The 21,258-nt window shown below is 42.6% G+C and overlaps 1 protein-coding gene across 1 annotated transcript in view; it reads left to right on the top strand.

Annotated features, from left to right (window-relative positions):
- The window catches only part of COL22A1 (collagen type XXII alpha 1 chain), a 220,377-nt gene that overhangs the window by 54,994 nt on the left and 144,125 nt on the right, over positions 1-21,258 (top strand). Inside the window, exon 5 of the mRNA XM_079301128.1 lies at positions 8,823-8,897. Within this exon, the coding sequence (XP_079157254.1) occupies positions 8,823-8,897 (75 nt within the window). The remainder of the gene's footprint in view (positions 1-8,822; positions 8,898-21,258) is intronic.

The raw sequence follows: 21,258 nt of genomic DNA on the forward strand, positions 1-21,258 counted from the left end.
CTTAAACCCTCTCCATTTTGCAAAGGTGGTGTTGCAGTTCTTTACAAAACAAAATCAAACTCTTAGCCAGAGTCATGTCTTGTATTTATGTAGAAATTTCTTTGCTTTCCTCTTATGATATATTTATACTGCTGCTGGTCAGAGTCCCAAAGCCACAGTTACAGTAACCCCAAAATACCCACATGGAAGAAGATAGTGTTCAATTTGCAGTCATATAATTGCACCAGAAGAGTAATGGCAGTCAGAGTCCCTCTTAAACTCATCCTTGAGCTATATTTCTCTCTTGGAAGTTATTTGAGAACAGCCAGTGTATATTTATTGATCAGCTGAAAAGCCATGAGCTTTGAAACAAGTTGCTTCTAATTAATTCACTTTTGGAACTAAAGTTCTGAGGGAACAGAATGCCTTACCTGGATTTCTCGTTATTACCCTGGACAAGTAATTGCTTTTAGAGAAATTCAACAAATAAAATAACATTTGTGGTCTGCCCAGGATCTGCTTTTTTAAAAAATCAATTATAAACTGTGACTTGGCATCTCAGCTTTCTGGCAGAGCTCAGATGAGGAGCTCTTGTCTCTGTGCTGTGGCACATGGGGGGATAATGGACAGACTGTCCTGTCCCTCCAGCCAGCACTGGAACTGAAGGTTTCAGCAGATCTGGAGCTGCACTGCTCCACTGGGCTCCTCTGGGGAATGTCCTTTGGTGAATGCCGAGTGCAAGTGAGATTGATGGGGGTTTATGGCAGAAATACTGTATTGTTCCTGTTCAGTGAGAACCAACCTACTGGAGCTTCACACCGAGTTTATTTTTAATCATCCCAGTCGTTTCAATTACACAACTAACACAGAACTGCTATTTTAAAACCCAGTTTTAAAACCCACCTCTCCTGTGTTGATAGCATTTTGCAACAACTGAATCCATCCTAAAATCAGTCATTGCTGTAAGGGAGTTTGCATTTTTTGCTACTGCTGCTACCAGCTCCCTGTTGTGAAATTTGCTGCTGGCAGAATTTTACTTCTATTTTACTTGTTTAATAGCACAGGAAAAAAAAATAAAAGAGAGCTGCTTGTGTTTGTGAAATGCACTCCTGCTTCTACAACCAACATTTGCATGTCTGGTACTGATCTTTATAAGTTTTTAAAGGAGTGTAAAGCACAGATGTTTTAGCTTGGGTCTTCTTATAGACCATAGAAATCTCACTGTTCATTACACAGGTGGGTATTGGAACTGATCCATATCCAATGGTGCAAAATCCAAGAATATAAAACCTTTATTTTTTAAAGCTTAATGAGTGAGAGGGGGGTAGAGAATGATGGAATTTTTTATGCTTGGCAGTTCTGTGGCTGTGAGATGGTTGGCAGGTGAGCCAATCTACCTGGAGGGTTTTCTGTTCCATCCATAGGCTACTCCTTCCCATCTGCACCCCTAGAGAGGCCCTAGGGCTGATCTCTTCTTTCTGCACTCTTGGGATCCTCACTTTGGCAGGTGGGGTGGCTTTGTCTCCCCACAGCCAGTACCTGTGATCTTTGCTCTTCCTCTGGGACACAGGGCCAAGCAGGAAACCTTTTAGCCTTGCAGCACCCTGTTCTCTCCAGCCTCTGAGGTACAGGCAGCAAACACCTAAATTTGGGCCGAAGAGCCCAGCAGCTCATCAGGAGAGACATGTTCCATCTGTGCCAACAGAGCAGCCACTGGGGAAGGGCTTTGTTGCTGTGGCTGCTGGCCCTGGAGGATGTGCTCCAGCTCAGCTCTGTACTGTCATCCTGTTAAATATTTTACAGGTCATCAGCATCAAGACAAGCTCATGGCAATTTATCTGCTAAGGCAATGGTTGGCCACTCAGGAGAAGCCCTGTAGCTCATTGAATCAAGGACACTTAGCATGATGAAGCTTCACCTCTTTCCCAAACTGAGAGAAGGAGGTGGACTCGTGCCCCAGAGCAGCAATCAGCTCCTGGCCTGGATGGAGAGCTGCTAATTGCTTTCCTCAAAACCTTGTGCTGTTTGCAGACAAGCTCCTTGGCACACAGTCTCTGTGTTTGTTTAGGGGCAGACACAAGCAAATTAGCTTGGAAGTGCCAAGGCCTGATGCTATTTTCATAGTTCCCAGAGTGCCACTTATTCCCTGTGGGAGCATGTGCAAATTAATTCTGTATGCTGCTCACTTAAATGGTGCTAATTGCATCAGTCCTCTTGACAATATACTTGTGCTGCCAGTCCTACTATGAATTTCTTGCATTTGTGTGGGTGCACTAGAGAGGGAGAGGTTCTCTGAGCATCCTGCAGTGCAGGTATCCTTTGGGAAGATGAGTCCTCACTGAGATTCAGGAACTTCCCTAGAAAATTTTAACAGCTATCTGCAGCTGAGCTAAGGGTTAGTTGATGGGTTCAGCCTAGAGATGGGGCTGATGGGCTGTAAAGGATTCCCTGTGCTGATGGAGGTGTGTAGTTGTCACTTCTTGTGTCCTGTTGGGGTGGGAATACCTGTAATAGCATTGTCTCTTTTGGAAACAAGATCCAGAGCACAGGACAGAGAGAAATTAAAAACAAAAAAAAAAAGGTAATTGATAGTAACAAAAGGAGAAGAGAGAGATGCTTGGATCCAGGGTGAGAAGATGGTATAAATGTGTAGTGCAGCCTGCCACATTGTGGGGAAAACAGTATTTTTCACATCTCTCTGATGTGAAGCTCCATTGAAAATGAGGCAGGACAGGAAGAAAAGTGTAGGAGAACAATTTAACCTTTTTTAAGAATTTTTTTTTTTTTTACCTTTAGAAGAACTTCTAGTGCCTTGCAAATTCCACTCCCTGCATTCCTGCTGACCCTGTTCAAACAGGATACAGTATTTATATATATATTCCTTGGCTGTGCACACAGTCCCCTTCCCACCTTCCCATTTGCACTGAATGCATTTAAGGATTGCTGGCCTGTCACCATAAAACCAATGAGCATTGTTGCTCAGGAAGGTCCTTTTGATCTGTATTTGAGAATTAGCAAAGGATGATATTTATGGGCTGTATGTAAAGCAATAACTAAATGTGGCCAGAAGCAATCCTGGGCAGTGGGATGCACTCCTCTCCCTGAGGTCTGGCACGTTTTCCCACTGGAACATTTCTGGGGCCCAGGGGTACTTCCAACATGCCAGGGAGTGTTTGTGGCCAGCAGCCCTCTCCCTTTGGAGGCTAAGACCATTTGTTAACACAGATATGGGTTTGAACATGCCTTGGCCTCAGTGCCCAGGAATGCACCCAACCATGCTTGTTTTAATTGGATGGATGTAACTCGGGTGCCTTTGACAGATGTCTAATTTGGGAACTGTGTGCTCCTAGAATTACCCAGGAAACAATGGGAAGAGAGTGGCTTTTTCAGGGCTACATCAGGGCACCTAAATTGGGTCTCTGCTCTGAATTACTCTTTGAAGAAGGCCTGTTTCTACAGAAAGAGCCTTTCAAAGAAGAGTGTCCTCTTGCCTGGGACCTTAAATGTGTGTTGCATGAGAGCTCTCTGGGGTGTAACACCCTGCAGTGATTTTGCTCACTCTCAGTGTGGGACACACCATCTGCTGAGCAGTGCCAACACTGGATAGATGGTCACACAGAAATTCACTTTTTATGGCTACTGTGCTGGAAAAGGAGAGGGAGCCCAGTGGACACAGACACCCAGATCCCACTGAAGTCACTTGGGACTTTCTCAGCAGACAGGGGAGCCTGGGGAGCAGTTCAGATTTGCACTGGTGCATTTTCAGAACAGTGCTTCAGTGGAAAAAATGTGACAGCTTTATGAGGAGTAGGGTGGGCTGTGGCTGTGTTTTCTCCACCTGAAAGCTGTGAGGGTTTGCTATTCCCTTTTCATTTCATCATGAGCATTTATGAGTTCTACAGGAGAGCTGGAGAGAGTTTATTGGCAAGGGTTTGTAGTGATAGGAAAAGGGTAATGGTTTTAAATTGGAAGAGGGCAGGTTTATATTAGATATCATGAAGAAATTCTTCACTGTGAGGGTGGTGAGGTACTGGAACATGTTGGTTAGAGAATTTGTGGATGCTGGGTCCCTGGAAGCTCAAGGCCAGGTTGGATGGGGCCCTGAGAAGCTTGGTCTAGTGAAAGGGTCCTTGCCCATGGCAGAGGGATTGGAAACAGAGGATCTTCAAGGTCCCTTCCAGCTCCAGGATGCTCTGATTGTATCACTGTAGTGCCAGAGAGCCTTTGTGTGAGAGCAAATATGGAAACCTCATCTAGCATCAATGTAGGCATTATGAGAAGGAAAAAAACCAGACTTGACCTTCAACAGCCACAAACAGATGATTTTCCTGGCACTGATGGACTTCAGACTCCATGGTGTGAAGATTCAGTGTGATTTCAGACAGGAAAGGAGAGTTGCACCAGGCATTAAACTGCAAGGTGTAATCATATAATTGCTGTGATGCTCTGTTGTACCTACACCTTGCTACAAATTATAATGTTAGTGCAGACACTATTGCAGTATCATTACACTGTCAGGGCTGCCTGCCACTGTAGCTGAAAAAAAGCCACATTTTCCTTATAAATTTGTTTCCATGGTGGGTGGCACTTTATGAATTGGTTCATTTGCAGGGAAAAAATATCTGACAACAAACATTTGCCAAAAAATTTTCAGTTAATATGAGCAGAGGGTGGAGGTATTCTTTCAAAAGAGGCATTTTTAAAAGATTGGGGGAAAAAACTCCTTAAATTTGGAGGCTAGAAAATGGTTTATGTGCAATGTTTTATAAAAGAAAAGAACAAATAAAGGTAGCACTATATATAGGAGTCATCAACTGACTGCAAGGAATTAAATGTGCTGGAGGAGCTGCTGCACTGAGAACTGCCTGTGTAATTAAAGAACAGAGCTAATGGGCTCTGAGAAAGCTCCTCTGAGAAAATATTTTCATGAAATATTCTTGACTTTAAGAAAAAATTTTCTCAGCAGGCCCCTTCCTCTTTAAGTGCAATCTTCAATGGGAAAATTATTTCAATGTAGAAAAAAATTTAAATACTATCTACATAAGAATATGAAACCTACCCACTCCTTAAGCCAAATTCCTCTTTCTTACCAAGTTGTCTGGTTAAAAAGTTTTGGGAGAAAACTTTTAGGGAAGGCTGCATTTGCCCTGCATTGTCTTATTCATGGATAGGATTATGAGGTGCTAAACTTCCATGTCAAGGGATGAAGCAACTCAAATATTTGAGTTGGGAGTATCACACCTTTTGAGAGAAACTAGAGAATTTCTTTTGGGAATGGAATAATGATGGAGATTCAGAATGAATCTCATCCAATGCACTGGGTGCTGCTGAGATACTGGAATCCCAAAATTCTCAGTCTGGAAAGAAAAAAAAACCAACAAAAAAAGAAACATGGTAATAAATAATGTTTACTTTAACCTTCTTGTGTTTCTATTCTCACCTCTCTACTTCATTCTTGTGGAACTTGACAGCTACACATGTTCAGCATTCATTATACACAAGTCCCCAGAGGAGCTCTTGGCAGCTGAGGGCTTGCTTATCCTTGAAAGAATGAAAATGAAAATTAAGAAACTGTTTCAGCAGAATGCTATGGACACAAGGATGCTAAGCTGGCAATAGGGATTTATGTTTTCTACTTTACAGGGAAGGTTTGTCTGTAAAAAGCCTTAAGGGCAGCAGAATCACATCATTCCTGGGCAGGAATTGCTACAACAGGCACAATACAGCCATTTCCCTTCCCTTCCCTTCCCTTCCCTTCCCTTCCCTTCCCTTCCCTTCCCTTCCCTTCCCTTCCCTTCCCTTCCCTTCCCTTCCCTTCCCTTCCCTTCCCTTCCCTTCCCTTCCCTTCCCTTCCCTTCCCTTCCCTTCCCTTCCCTTCCCTTCCCTTCCCTTCCCTTCCCTTCCCTTCCCTTCCCTTCCCTTCCCTTCCCTTCCCTTCCCTTCCCTTCCCTTCCCCACCTGCCTTTCTCATCATTCCTTTCTCATTCTCTTTTGTTTTCCCCTCTGTTCTCTATCCCCTTTCCTTGAATTTCTTCTGAAATGCCTTGGAGGCAAAGAGTCTCAAACAATCAGATCACTCTTCTAAACTTGCAGTCCTGTTGTTACATTTTAATGACAATAGGTTATTTAATGTTATTTTAGTGCTAGTGAATGTTCCTGAGCCAACACGTGCTTCTGACATGTCTCTTTGCAGATCCTGTACTATGTAGGTCATATTGCCTCTTGCTTTTAAAATGTTCAAGAGTTTTGGGTATTTTTTTCATAGGGAAGATTCTAAAAAAATGATGTTTAAAAGTGAGGCTAAAGTCCCTCCTCATCAAACAGATCTCAGATTTGCTTACAGAAAAGAGGGGTATCTGCAGCTAAATTGCTTTCAGAAAAGCTTCCTGCAGCAAAAAGCTGATACAAACCAAGGACACAGGGGTTCTTGTTAAACCTGGTGAGATTTCCATCAGGTCCCTCAGGATGGTCCCACCCTTCAGGTGTGCCAACAGCATCACTCAGCTGGGTGTCACCTGCAGATTTACATACACAGAGCTCCTGGTCCCTCTAATTATGGGCCTTTGAAATGATGATAATGTAAGGCTATTAGAAATTGAAAAACAGTCTATGTATAGCTATAGAGCAATTTTCCTGATCTCACTCACAAAAAAGTGGTATTTGATGTTGAAGCCAGTGAATAAGTATTACAGAATAGGAATTATTATGTATCCCTATTCAAGAATTATAATTCTATGAGAAAGAAGTCATCTCTAACAAAACTAATTTTCTTCTGCAGAGTTAGTCTGGTTGATATGGTAACTACCTTGATAAAGTACATTTGTTCTTTAATAAAGTACTTTTTTTCTTAGGCATTGTTACTATGTATTGAATTGCATTTGCATAAAAAAGCAGCACTCTACAATGGATTAAAAACTGACTGATCTCATGTAGCAGGTGTCAGTGGAAAGTCATCATTCCTGGTGCAATGTAAAGGGATATTTAGCACTTCTGGTGCTATTAAAAATTTCCATGAACCCCATGGTTATAAATGTAAAATCTTTGCTGATAAAAAAATTTGAAAAAAGCAAATGATTGACAGAATATTACATAAGGTCTTGTCTTGCAGACAAGAAAGAAGTTTTAAACAATACATATTTAAATGCAATTGCAAGCAGAGGATGTAACAAGCAGCAGAGGCTGAAAGCTCAGGGCAGTCAGCTGTACTTTCTCTTCTGTAAATCTGTGAAGATTTACAAATTAGCAGAGCCTTAGATGCAGTGCAGATTTTGTTACTGTCTCTGCCATTTCCAGTGGGTGCTCATTGCTGCAAATCTTCTGAGCATCACAAGTGTTTGCTCAGAGTTCTGTCTGGCAGTAGCAGAAAAAATGGGCATAAATGCTCTTTGGCACTAAAATGTTCACCTGTGTCAGGGGTTTCATAGACAGGCTCCAACAGGAGGAGGGCAGTGTTTGTCTTGCCTTCCCCACAGTGCAGCCCTGGGTGTGGCAATGAGACCTGGTGGCTCCTTGGGAATGATGGATGTGCTCCCAGCCCAGCACTTTGCTCCTTTGGACATACAGAGCTCTGCTAATAACTGAGATGGAAAGTCCCAACCTCATGTGAGCCTCTGTGAATTACTTTGTGTCTGGAAAGTCACTGGAAAGTGAGCACTGCAATAAACTTCTCTCCCTTGGAGCTATTTTTGCTCATTCCTTAGGTGCAGGCAGGCAGGGAGGAGCCAAAAGGAGCACAGGACATTTGTAAAATAAAAGCAAAAGTGAGGCTGTGGTTCTTCAAGAGGTAATAAAAGATTGTCCTTATCACTATCAGCCCATGTGAAGAGTCCCTTCCACACTTTTTGAAAGCCCCTTTTAATCAGTGGAAGGTGCTATAAGTTCTTCCTGAAGCTTTCCCTTCTCCAGGCTGAACAACCCCAGCTCTCTCAGCCTGTTTTCACAGGGCAGGTGCTCCAGGCCTCAGATCATCTTTATGGCCCTCCTCTGGACCTGCTCTAATAAGTCCAATATTATACATATAATGATATATATTTATTATTGTTATTGTTGTTGTTTTTGTTATTGTTATCATATTGGACACACACAGACCCAATACCTCTATCGGTTCTTCTCATTAAACTGATCCCTTGTGCTACCTGCCCCCTTTGTTTACAAGTGTGCACTAACCTATTGATTTGGGGAAAGAAAGCATAAATAAAAGTTATTTCAAAGGTTTGGCAGGAAAGGGGATATGTAGACAGTTCTCTGTGGAAAAAAAATTATCTGCAATTTGTTGTGACACTAATTGGGAGCATGAGAAATGGCTGGGTATTTTCATGACTTTTTAAAACCTGTTTGTAGGGGTAAATACTCTTCAAAGTTTTAGTCATTTAACTCCAACTTCTGCTTGAACAAACTCAGGGAGTTTTCCAGAGTAGGAGCTGTCCTTTCTGAAAAGTGTGGGCAGCGCCCCAAAGTCAGCTGGCCTTTCAGAACTTCCAGCCAAGCTGAGAGTGGAAGCACATTCTGTATTTTATTAAGTTTTTTGTGACTTTCATGCAGATTTACAGACAGGAGAAAGACACAAACCCAGAGTTGTCCCAGCTGACAGAAAGGCTCAGCTGATCTATTTTATCTTCCTGTCTGGGCAGGCAGAAGAAAGTGGCTCAAAACCAGACACAGTGTGCTGGGTCTCCTGTCCACCCTGAAGGTGGCTAAAGCAGAGAGGAAGGAAGAGCCTGGGATGGAATTATTGCTGAGGTGCAAGTTCTGAACAAAACCCAGATCAGCCTTTGTTAGTTCTGCAGCTTCCAAGATGATGTGTTTCCTTGGGATAATTTTGTACTGGTGCTGTTGCTTTTCAGATGTCCTGTGTCCAAATGTCCACGTGGAAGGAGACCGGTTCAAACACACCAATGGGGGCACTGATGAGATTCCAGGTAAGCAGACACACTTTTCTTCTGTCCCTCTGGGAACTGAAATAGTATAACTGTACATTTCTTGTTCAATGCTCAGATCCATTACACTTTTCCTAGATGGAATTTTCTTATTCCAACACATGTTCAGTGGTGAAGAAATGTATTAGAAACTGTGAGGCTCCAAATGAGTTATCTGTTGACAGCCAACACCAAATTAATCACAAACTTTCTTTTGATATGGCATCAAATTAAAAAGCCAGTGGGGCTTAGTGGAGTAGCTAGAGCAGTGCTATAAGTCTTGGAGATCACTTTTTTCTTACCACTGCACATTTAGTGAGTTTTAATGTCCATTTGTTTGATCTGTGATTGTTGTGGAAATCCAAGCACTGTGGTAAATATCACTGGAGAAGGGTTTATGTGTGCCTTTATATAAATAAAAGATTTTCTGAAGCACTGGTGAGAGCAAGGGGAAATACAGTCTGGTGATAACTCTGATTTTCTGTAAGGTCTGATACATCTTTTTAGCCAGCTGAAAGGCTTAGTGTCAGATATTTGCATGGACTGTGCCTCTTTTCTATCCTCCCAAGACTGCTTGAGCTGTTGGCAGAGAAAAGATGCCCATCAAGGATTCATTGGGAATAATTGTGACTGACCCAAGGACATAAGTCACTGCAGTGGGAGGCTGAAGGTTCTTCTGCAGCTTGATTATGAGTAGAAATGTGTTTGACAGCTTTGCTACTCACTCAGAATTTTCTCATTGGAGGATTTGCACTGCCTGCACAAAATATCAGCTCCAACTGTGCTGTCTGCGGGCAGCTTATTTTGGCTGCAGTCTGATTACATCTGAGCCTGTGATGATGTTGGGTGGTAACATGTTATGTGATCATCAGACCCAAGCAGATTATCCCCAGACACCTATTTTGAACTGCTGTCTGTTGCTGGGTCTTGCATTAATCTGTCCTGAAAGTCCTCCTGTCTCTGGGCTGGGCAAACCTTAGAGCAACTCAGCCCTACTGGTTCTGAATGAACCCATCTGCAGTGGAAGCTGCTGCTCAGAATGAGCAGGAGGATTGTGTCCCTTCTCAGATGATCACCTTCTATGTGATTCTTTACAGAAGAATGGAGCTACAAGTGGATTCTTACCTCTAGTTCATGTTTATCTGAATTTTGATTCAAGTGCTAACTAGTAGACTCTATGCTTTTATTTGACTTCTAAAATTCATCTTTTGTTGAGCAATGTACAGGACAGGAATCCCAATTCAGATCTGGAACAGAAGTTTTGGGTAGACTGAGGTGTACATGCCTATATACAAATATATATATATATACATTTACACATACATACATATATATATATGTATGTATATATAGACACTTAGGCTCTTCTGTAATATTTTTGTGGTAATTCTTCCTTTTATCTTCAAGGCCCTCCTAGGAAAGAAGTCAATATTCAGCATGTTAACATAAAAGATGACTTTGCTGTCTCAGGTCTGTATGTTAGTTCAGGTTGGAAGAGTCCTATGGAAACCATCTAGCCCAACCTCACACTCAAAATAGGGTCTCCTTTGAAATTTGGCACATTTTAAAGTTAGATCAGATGTCCCAGAACTTTGTATAGTTGAGTTTTCAGTTTATTCAAAGATGGATACTTCACAGATCCTCTAGTCAACTGCTCCAGTTTGGTCAGTACCACTGCGATTTTTTTCCCCACTGTGTTAGGGAATTTGTAAGCAGAAATTCATTTTTTGCAGCATCTGGTCAGGCTGATCATTCAGGGCTGTCATTTATTTGACCTAGGGGATATCTGTTCACTGTAAATGTTTAGCATTGCATTCAGTGTCTTAATAACAGATTAGTTACAGTATTTAATTGAAAGTGACAATTTCAGTCCCTCACTAACAATACAGAAGATTCTAGAAAGCTCCTGATTGCTCCAATATGGTGGGAAAATTATTTCTCATCTTGGTACTGGTGATCAGGAAAACGTGAGCCCTTTCCTGGAGAAAATGGAACAGATTGTTTGGGTCTGCTGAGGATTGTGCTGCTGGAGATGGATCATAGATCAAAGTGCTGTTCCACTCCCTATGTGCTCCTTACTTACTCCACAGCATTTTCTGAAGGCTCTGGGCTCCTGGGTCTGATTCCAACAGGAAAACATTGCCTTCTTCCAGCTGAAATGGAAAGTCTCAGCTGTCCCAGTGTGCTGTGGCTCCCATCCCAAAAGGATGTGCTGTGCTGAACAGTTCCTGTGTCCTGCCCCAAAGCCCTGCACAGCCCCACTCAGCCCTGGGGTGTGTGGGCTCACAGCACTGGGGAGGGGTCTGTTCCTCTGCCTCCCACCTCCTCCCACCTCCAAGGATTTTAAGTTAACACCAGTGCCTTGTGCTGCCCTAGGAACTGGAACTGATCCCTGCCCAACAGGCTCCTAACACTGAATTTCAGAGCTGTACCTTGCATAAACTTGTTTGCAGATGAACACAAAGCACAGTCTCATGGAATTGCAGTAAATCTCATTTTGGGGACAGGGAAAATGGTATTTAAAATCTTCTTATATTTAACACCTTTTCCTCTCTCAGATAGGGACCTCAGAACTGAGGGTCAGAGTGGCAAAAATCTTTCTTTGTTGTTTTTTTTTTTTTCTTTCTTACATTTTTATTGGGTGAAATGCAGCAGCAGAAGGCACAGACAATTGTTTCACACAGGGCATCACCAATTCCAGCCCCTTCTTGTCTACCCTACCTGCACACAGGTTATATCATGCCCTGCTACATTTAGCTCTGTCTTTGCATTTAAGTGGAGGAATTGAGTCACTCTGTATCAGCAGAAGTAAAAATAGAAGCTAGAACATAAAATGAACTATAAAAGGAGGAACCCTGTGAGATAAAGAGAAACGGTGGGGCTGAGGAGGAAGATTTATGGAATTTTGTTAAGTTAGAGGTTGAGAATAGGAGTGAGGGTAGTGAGAGTGGCTCCATAAAGAATCAAATAACTGCATCAAAAAACTCCATTGTGATCTGGAGGAGAGACAATGCTTTAAACTGGTATTTTCCTTGTAAAAGACAGATGCTTTCTTTTCCTTAGACAAACAGGACTAAGTAAAACTCATCTGTCTGCTTTTGTTGAGTACTGCATTGAAAGTCACTGCTGAAGTGAAAAAGGATAGAGATTAATAAATGTAAAGTGAGTAATAGATGTAAACTGCCTGGCAGGGAGACAATAATGAAGTTTCTAGGAAAGGGAATAACATGTTAGAGTGGGCAGTGATGAAGACCCTCAGGGTCAAGTTTTAGGTCTAATCTCCCCTTGAGTTTCCACTCTCTGGATTGGAATCAATGGCTCCAAAACCCAGAGACTTTCTTCCAACTAACTTGGTCAGTTTAAAAGGCCAAGTTTTGGTAGGTATGGATCAATATCAGGACTATAAACTCCTCCTGTGGGAACTGATGGGGTCTTAGTCAGCAGATGTTTGTACATCACATTCCTGTAGAACTGGGAAAATATTTACTTTTGGGGAAATCATTACTGGACAAGACAGAGAAGGGAATAATTCCTGGACAGGGCTTTTAATTACTGCTCATCTAGAAAAGTTTGCTCAGACCTCCTTAGCTAAGGAAAGATGGATTGATGGATTCAGCCTTGAGGAGCTCTTGGTGTGCTCAGGAGTCAGAGAGAGGCAATAAAAAGCCTGGGTTTGGTTAATCTTGCAGTGTGCAGGTGGAAAGGGGAGGTAATATTGTATTGCTCTCTTTAGTAGATCAGGAGAACAGCAGGAGGGAGACAGGGGAACCACTGAAGCTGAAGGACAAAGGCAGCAACAGGAAATGACTATCAGCTGTTTAAGACAATCAATTAAGGCATCAGAAGAAGACTTGAAGCTGCAGAGATATGAAGCACTAGGACAAGAGGTGAAGTGGTGCTAAGGGAGACAAACAAACAGTGATGGATAGCCCTGAGTCCTCCCAGAGCAGAGGTTTGTACTCTATGACCCTCTGGTCTCAAAGCATTTAAATAAGAAATTTCCAGCTTTAGCATTCAGGAATGTAGCATTCAGCTACAGTGAAATAGGGTTGCTTGAGCAAGAATATGTAGGCAGCTTTACTCTACTACTGATAAAATTTTGTCAGTGAAGTGAAGCAGCATCTGCTTAACAGTACATAACATGTGAATTCAGAATGTAACACTGAATATGTTGCTGGATGCATTAAAAATCAACAGGCAATTTTGAAAGAAAGCAAGGAATCTACTTAGAATATCACTCCATCTTCCTGGATGAAGATGTTTTAAACTAATGCTTAATAATGGTTTAAACAAAGTCCTTAGCAATCTTGTGGGTACTGTGTTTCAGTTGAGTTTTTTAAAGAGTCAAGTTTTTTTAAGAGTTGGGTTTTTTAAAAGAAGGTTTAACTAATCTGCCCTAAAATGCTCAGTAACACCCCCCTCCCCCCTTATTGTACTTGATACCTTTTATCATGCTGAATTGTCATTTTCATTTCATCAGCATTTAGGAAAGCAGGAAAACACAATGAGAATATTTTACATCCCACAGATGTGACCTTTGTGTATTTTTAGGAGCTATAATATTGCATCAAAATACACATTAATGTTTTTTAAAATGAATTATACTTCTTGAAGTTTTAAGACTTCACATTTGAATTATTTGTATTTTAGACTAGACCTGCTGGATGTGGGATTTGGTTGCAGAAACCTGGATGATCCCTAAAATTAAGAATGAGCTGAGCTCTAGTCCTAAACATTACCAGAGGAGAAAATGCCCCTCAGCAGATATTGGCTGCTTTCAGGGGACTCTGCCATGGAAGTAAAGGAAAGCCTGAAGTGGTTTCCACAGAGTGCTAAGAAAAATAAACCCAGGGAAGGACAATTCCAACCAGCACATGGCATCTAACACCACACTGGATGGTGTTAATGGGGCAAGGGAGGAACATGAAAGCCCTGAGTTTAACTCAAAAGTATTTGCACAAGTTGTGTGTGTGAACAACAGCAGAAGCTGCATTATGGGCTGTACCACAGACTGACCTCAGCCTCCAGCTCCTTCCCTGTCTCCAAAACCTCCATGTGAAAATGACCAGAATTCCAAAACATGTGTGTTTTTCTGTGTTTCTCTAGAGGGTGTTTGGGATTTTACGATGAAGGTGCTGGTTGTAAAACCAGTCCCCTACAATTACAGACTGCAGTGGCTGTGTTTAGCTGTCAGTGTGTCTCCAGTTCCTGTGGTTTGCAGCACAGGCTTCACATTCCAGAAATGCTAGTGACCCACTAGCTAATTACAATATCCCTGGGACTATTTATATTTGCCCACTAAAGCATGTGGTAGTATGAGAAAACCAGAGTGTCCAGGCTGCTGGACCTGCAGAACAAACACATTTGACTGATGTCCTCCTGAGGAAAAAAGTGTATTTGTGTGACAGGCATTGTGCCCTGCCTTTGCACTTGTCATTCTCCTTGGGAAGCCCCAGGAGGGCAGTGAATGGTGCATGGATAGCTGCAGGGGTTGGTGAGGGATCCCTGGGACTGCAGAGGCACAGGGTCACCAGCAGAGACTGCCCCAGGGCAGAGCTGTTCCTGAGACACCAGCACTCTCCTCTCCATCCTCGGGGTTGTGCACACACAGGCAGGACTGGGAGCAGCTGGGACACGTGTGAGAGATGGGGCAGAAGGATGAAGCTTTGCTGTGCCATGGCACAGTCACTTTGTTCTTGTGTTTTTGAGTAATGGGCAGTGTTAATGGGATAGAGTTTGGGGCTTCATATTTCCTCCTCCCCCCAACATTTTCTACAGGAAGTCCCCCAGAAAATGTGAAACTGGTCTGAGCTGAATTTGAAATTGAGTTCCTGACACACAGATGTCTGACAATAGCAGCTGTAGCTCCTGAGAGGCAAACAAGGAAAGGAGCAGCTCACTGTAATCACAGGAGTTATGTGAGTCTCCTGTGAGCTGGAAAAAATTGCTGGACTTGTGCTGTGAGGTGGATTTGTCCTCTGGGCTAGTGGATGAGATACCTGCAGTGCAGGTGACCTTACTGAGGTCCTGTTGGCTCATTTTTTAGGAGTCTGTGTACAAGTCTTATGAAGAGCAGCTGAGGGAACTGGGGGTGTTTAGCTGGAGAAAAGGAGGCTCAGGAGAGAACTTATTGCTCTCTACAACCCCCCACGAGGAGGGTGCAGTGAGCTGGGGCTTGGTTTCTCATGCAGGTAACAAGTGACCACAGGAAATGGCCTCAAGTTGTCCCAGGGTAAGTTTTGTTTGGATATTAGGGGAAAATATCTTCACTGATATGATGATCAAGCACTGGAACAGGCTGACCAGGGAACTGGTGTAATCACCATCCCTGGAAGGATTCAAAAGACATGCAGATATGTCACTTGGGGACATGGCTAGGTGATGAACCTGGCAGAGTTAGGTTAATTGTTGGACTCAATCTTAGAGTTCCTTTCAACCTTAATAAATTCTGTGATTCTGCCATTCTACTGTGCAATGGCTAATCCCAGTACTATAGCCTAGATCACTGCATTTAAAAGATCTTTGAAGTTTTTCAGAGGCTGACAAATGGTTCACTTATGTTCAAAGGCATTTTAATATCCAGTAATTAAAAAAAAACAAAAACAAAAACAGCAGGTCAAGCAGGCAAATAATTACCAATAAATCATCTGTGACTTCTAAGCATAGTCACTACAGTCCTGTGGGCTGGCTCTAACCTGTGCATGCCCAAGTCCAGACCCACCAGTAATCCAACATGGGGACCTTGGCTTTAGGGCTTGTGTGCCAAGGAATTTCCCTTTCCTTCCTTTAGTCAGAAACTAAAGAATTGGTGAGTGAAAATGTACAGTCACCCCAACAGGGAGTAGGGAGTCACCAAAGTGTGCATTGGTATTAGGAGTGAAATTCTAGAGCATCCTCTAAAGTCTGCACAACCAGGCTGACACCAGCAGAGCTGGGGTGAGTTCTTTAATTTAAAACCTGTTTTTTTCTCAATCTTTTTTTCTTAATATGGTCAGAGACGTGGCTGTTACTCAAGGCCACAGGTCTCAATGGATTCCTGACACAGTGAATGAGCTGGCAACATCAGGTCTGTGCTGGAGCAGGTAGCCTGGCTGAGCTTCTCAAAAATGCCAGGAAATATGAAGAAGGAAAGCTGAATTTACTTTAAAATGTGCTTCTGCAGGAAGTAAACAGTAACAGCAGAGCAGACCCTGTGAAAGCCTTTCTCTGCTCTGAGTCCCAGCAGCAACAAATTCTGACATCTGCATTCACAAAGGTTTAACAAGGGTTAATCATGCACATGAAAGTGATTCCTTGACTGGTATTTGCTTTTTCCCAGAAGTTAAACGATCCAGATAGTTTTCTTGTTACAGTGCATTTGAGATTGATGAAAAAGAAAGAAATTCAATTTTGACTGTTCATAGCCCAAGAAGCAACCACTCCTTTGGCTATAAGAAGACTAATAGGTTGTCCAACTGTGATATCTTTATTTCTCAGTCCAAATATTTTAGATTAGTTCTCCTTCAGAAACCATCCCATGAATTTTTCATCAGTGCAAGTTTTCTGGTTATGGTGGACACATGAGGGGAAGAAGCATATATAGAATCTTAACAAAATACTCCTAATTCTTGGAGTTAAATTGGTCTGTCTGATGATAATTCTCTCTGATGACTGCTGTGGCCAGGTTTTGGGGTACTGGTATGTCTAATCTGTTTTGTACTTGTTACCTGGCATAAGTAACCATGACAGTCTCCTATAGAGTAGTCCCTACCTGCTTTTAGACCTTGTTCATCACACCTTAAATTAGTGGGAATATTTTTATTTTCATGAATAGTTTATTGGTTGAGTTTTCTTATAGCCCAGATAGCATTACAAAGAGAATCTAGCAGGTCTTAGTAAGGTGTTTCTCCTTAAATATATTTTCTTACCTTAAAAGTAATACTACTTGCTTGTACCAAGGTCCTCCCTTCCCCACTGCTATCCCAAGGGATGACTTTCCAGATGTGCCATTTTATGGTTTCTGGAGGAACACAGAGCACCTTGACACCTGAGGAACTCAAAAGAGGCCTTCAAAATAGAGGAACTAATTAAAACCAGAACCTAATACAAATAGGTAAATTCAGCTGGTGCAAGCCTGGCACACAAAGGACATCAAAGGAGTAATGAACTCCTGTTTAATCCTGTAAATCACTGGAGCAGGAAGGAGCTGAAAGAGGGCTATGGCACCAAGCCAAGTGTCCATTACTGAGAAAATGGAGATGACTTCAACACAAGAAAAGCCTTCAGTAATGAGGCTGTGAATTCTAAGCACAGCCACTGCAGTCCTGTGGGCTGGCTATGCTTACAAGTCACAAAGAGTTCAGTGTCAAAACCAGCTTTCAGGGTTGTTCAATATGCCACTTGCAACTGTTTGAAAACTGGAGCTAAAATGGTATAAGAGAAACAGGGTACAGATGTAGATAAACAGAGCAATGCATCAGATAAAGTGGTGTGTTATTAACATGGGATCAGGTGTTGAAAGGTGCTGCCTCAGAGGCAGCTGCTGTATGCATGAATTTATTTCCTGTTTTTACAGCAGGCTGGGGGTTAGATTACAACAGCATTTTCACAAGGTGGGATGGCTAGAATTGTGTATTCACTTGCTTCTGTATTTGAATTGTCTTTCACACTGTATCTCTGGCATAACTTTCTTACTGGTTTATTTTAGTTTTATCTTTCTTGAAGTGTTATCTTTTCTTTCCTGTGTAAAGATACCAAGTGTATTTCTGCCCTCTGTTTTGGCTGAAACTTTAGACTGATGTTTCTGAAAGAGTAAGCCCATATTTCAGTCCAGTGACAGCCTGCTCAGCTGCCTCACTGTCTCTGCAAGAATCCTCCTTTTTGAAGTATAACTCCATTGTATACCTCAAGTAAGGTTTCTGGTCCTCATAATCCCAAATGTGGATTTGTGCTAGAGCTGAGATCAAACTCCTTTTTGTGGTCTGCATGGGACTCCTGTGGCTTGTTCCTCTCCTGGGGCCAAGGAAAAGTAGAAATTGCATTTTCCAGTGCTGTGATGGAGAGTAAGCAAGCCAAGATCAGTAAACCAAGAGCCTGAGTGGTGGCATCATGTACCAGGGGTAAATCTGATATATAAATTTTATAAAATTGAGACCATCTAAAATGTGCTCCAGACCTATTATTGTGTATGACCTAGAAGGTACTAGGCTTGCTGGAAGACACCTCTTTCATGCTGGTATAAGACCTGTTCCATCTGTTTAGCAAAACCTCATCTTTAGCTCAAGCTCTTAGCTGCTCTCTGTACTGGAAATTTGGGATCTGGTGAGAAGAAACTTGGGTCAGCATGAAGTGCTGCTTGAATCCCAGCTGGAACATCAGTGGAAAAAAAGGTTAATAGCAAGAACCTCTTTAAAGCACTCTTGAGGCTCTTAATCTACAGACTCTGGAAAGTTTTATAGTTCCAAAATTCCCTTGCAAGCTTCTTGTCAAATATAGCTAACTAATTTTTAAATGACCTGTTCAACCCATTTAGTCATCACTGCAGTGCTTCATGCAGGACTTGTGGGCAGCCAAAAAATGTCTGGTTTGTTCCTCCAGAGGTGCAGTCCTTAATGTTTTGGGGGTAAGTCAGGGAACCACTGCTGACTGATGATGCTGATTCAAAATGCTGGGAGAGATGAATGTGGCATCAATTACCAATGCCAAAATAAGCTGCTCCTTTTTCCATCTTTGCTGGAGAGGTAGAATACAATGAAATAAATAGGGCAAGAAGACAGAACACTTATCCTTTGTAAATCTTTGGAAATAATTTCTTCTGTCAGCCAGATAGTTGGAAAAAAACATCTTTTACAAACATTTGCAATGGCACAGGTCTAAACAGTGTGAGCTGCAAGACTCATGCACCTGCTCCTGTGCAATGCATTTGACACTGTGCTGCATGACAGGCTTGTCTCTGAGCTGGGGAGACATGGATTGGACAGATGGACCATAAGGAATTGGAGGGGTTGGCATTCAAACTGTAGTGGTCAAGAGGAAACCAGTGGCAAGTGGTGTTCCTTGGGGTTGGAATTGGGGCTGTCACTGACATTATTTTAGTGACATGGACAGTGGGACTGAGGCACCCTCAGCTTTGCCAAGCACACCAAGCTGTGAGTGCAGTCGTGCACTGGAAGGAAGGGATGGCATCCAGAGGGACCTGGAGAGGCTGGAGAGGTGGGGCTGAACCTCATGAAGTTCAGCAAGGCCAAGTACAAGGTGCTACACGTGACTCAGAGCAATCTCAAGTCCAAATCTGGGCAGAGAATGTATTGATTGCAGCCCTTGAGGAGAAGGGCTTGGTGGATGAGAAGCTCAGCATATCTTGGCCATGAGCATTTGTGCCCAAAAAGCCAGTCCTGACCTGGGCTGCACCCAAAGCCCCTTGGGCAGCAGGCTGAGAGAGGGGATTCTGCTCCTCAATTCTGTCCTTGTGAGACCCCATCCAGCTCTGGGGTACCCAACACAAGGACATGGAATGTTGGAGAAAGTCCAGAGGAGGCCACAGAGATTCTCAGAGGGCTGGAGCACCTCTGCTGTGAAGTCAGGCTGAGAGAGCTGGGAATGCTCAGCCAGGAGAAGGGAGGGGGCCAGGGACATCTTCTTGCAACCTTCAGTACTTAAAGGAAAGCTGGAGAGAGAAATTTTAAAAATGCATGTGGTGATCAGACAGGGCAAAATGGCTTCAAGCAGAAAGAAAAAAGGCTTAGATTAGATGTGGTTGAAGATCCTTTGAGATGGATGCTTCAGTGAGATCTTAATATGCCTAAAATCTGGTACTTGCTCAGCTCTTGACAGGGTTTCTTGTCCTGTGGAAGAAGAAATGTCAGGAACTGCAAAAATACTGTAGCAGGTAAGGGTTTCTACAACAATAACAGCAACACATGCTGAGTAAAGTAAATCCTTTGGGATTTGGACACTTCTACTCCAGCCTTGAATTAGAGACATCTTGGCTATCCAGAAGTAATTGCCTTCAGCATAGAGCTCTGTGGAAGACATGGATGCCAAATGTTTAGATGCGGGAGAAAAAAAATAAATAACCTCATCTATACTTTGCCTTGACATGCCTGACTGCTAGACCTATCTCATTAAATCCACCATGTAACCTTATTTTATGGCATGACAGCATATTTTTTCCTCTTTTTTTAGAGTATATACTAGCACTGAAACAATGGTAACAAAAACTAGGGCTCCTTACAGTGGTAATAACCTTGCAGACCATAGTGGAGGAGTCAAAAGGGACACTGAGGGCATACAGGCTCTTCCTTGGGGGACAGGAAATCTGTGAAAACTTAAATTTCAAGAGTGCAGAGATGTTAGGCAAGTTTATGGATTTGCTGAAAGATTCCCAGGTGTCACTTTTTTCACAGGATTTCATACACTGCTCTGGTGTAAATTTAAGTTCAGTGCCATTGACCATCCTCCAGTAAAAGGAGTGTGAGCTCTTTTATCTCAGCCTGCACAGATTGCTGTTTTCAGAAGTGTAGGTGAACCAGCAGGTGATGACAACTTCCCTGATCATGGCTATTGGTGATACTTCATCAATGCATTGACAAGACTGGTAATTCAGCTGGGAGTTTGAGCAAGACCAGAGGAAGGAGGATTTCCTGCAAAAGCTCCTTTGTTTGATATTAGTGCTCATGGGTGGCAATAAGTGTGTGGTGTTCAGTGCCTTTCCTGATCCCTTTCTCAACCACTTTTCCACATTCCTCTCCAGGCTGTTGTCTCACCAAAAACTTTCACAATTAGAACTGGCCCAGTTGTTCCCCCTGTGAGTGTTATCTTAGGATCCTTGGAAACACAAATCAAAATACTTTTTTCAGAAAGCTGCTTTGGACAGAATAAGAAATCAATGACTCTGTCCTGCTTTGAGAAGCCTTTCCAAATACACTCACTGCTGCATTTTCTGGCTATTGAAACTTAATTTTTTGCTCTCTTTTTCTGTTTTTTTGTGGGGTTTTTTGCCCTGAAGACAGGAGAGTCAGGAAAATCTCAACCTGCCCAACAGCTTCCACCATGCTGCCCATATCAGATCCTTAATGGAGCCAGGCAGAAACACAGCCCATATTCAGGGCAACCAACCATGGCCCCTTTTGTCAGGTCTTCAGATAATAATCTTGGAACAAACGTTGTAGGATCATGGGATGAGTACAGAGCTGTTGGATCACCCTTTGGCCATGCTTTGAAGTGTTGTGTGCACTGTGGACATTTGTCCTGTAAAAGAGAATCTGGCTGCATGTTACAGTTAGATCATGTATAAATTGTCCAGTGCCAAGTTTTGCCATCAACAGAAAGATCTGGGTGTGTTTTCTGATTCTGGAAAACAGGCTGCTTCCTGTAAGGGGGGTTA

The sequence above is a fragment of the Erithacus rubecula genome, assembly GCF_903797595.1.
Source record: "Erithacus rubecula genome assembly, chromosome: 3".
Lineage (NCBI taxonomy): Eukaryota > Metazoa > Chordata > Aves > Passeriformes > Muscicapidae > Erithacus > Erithacus rubecula.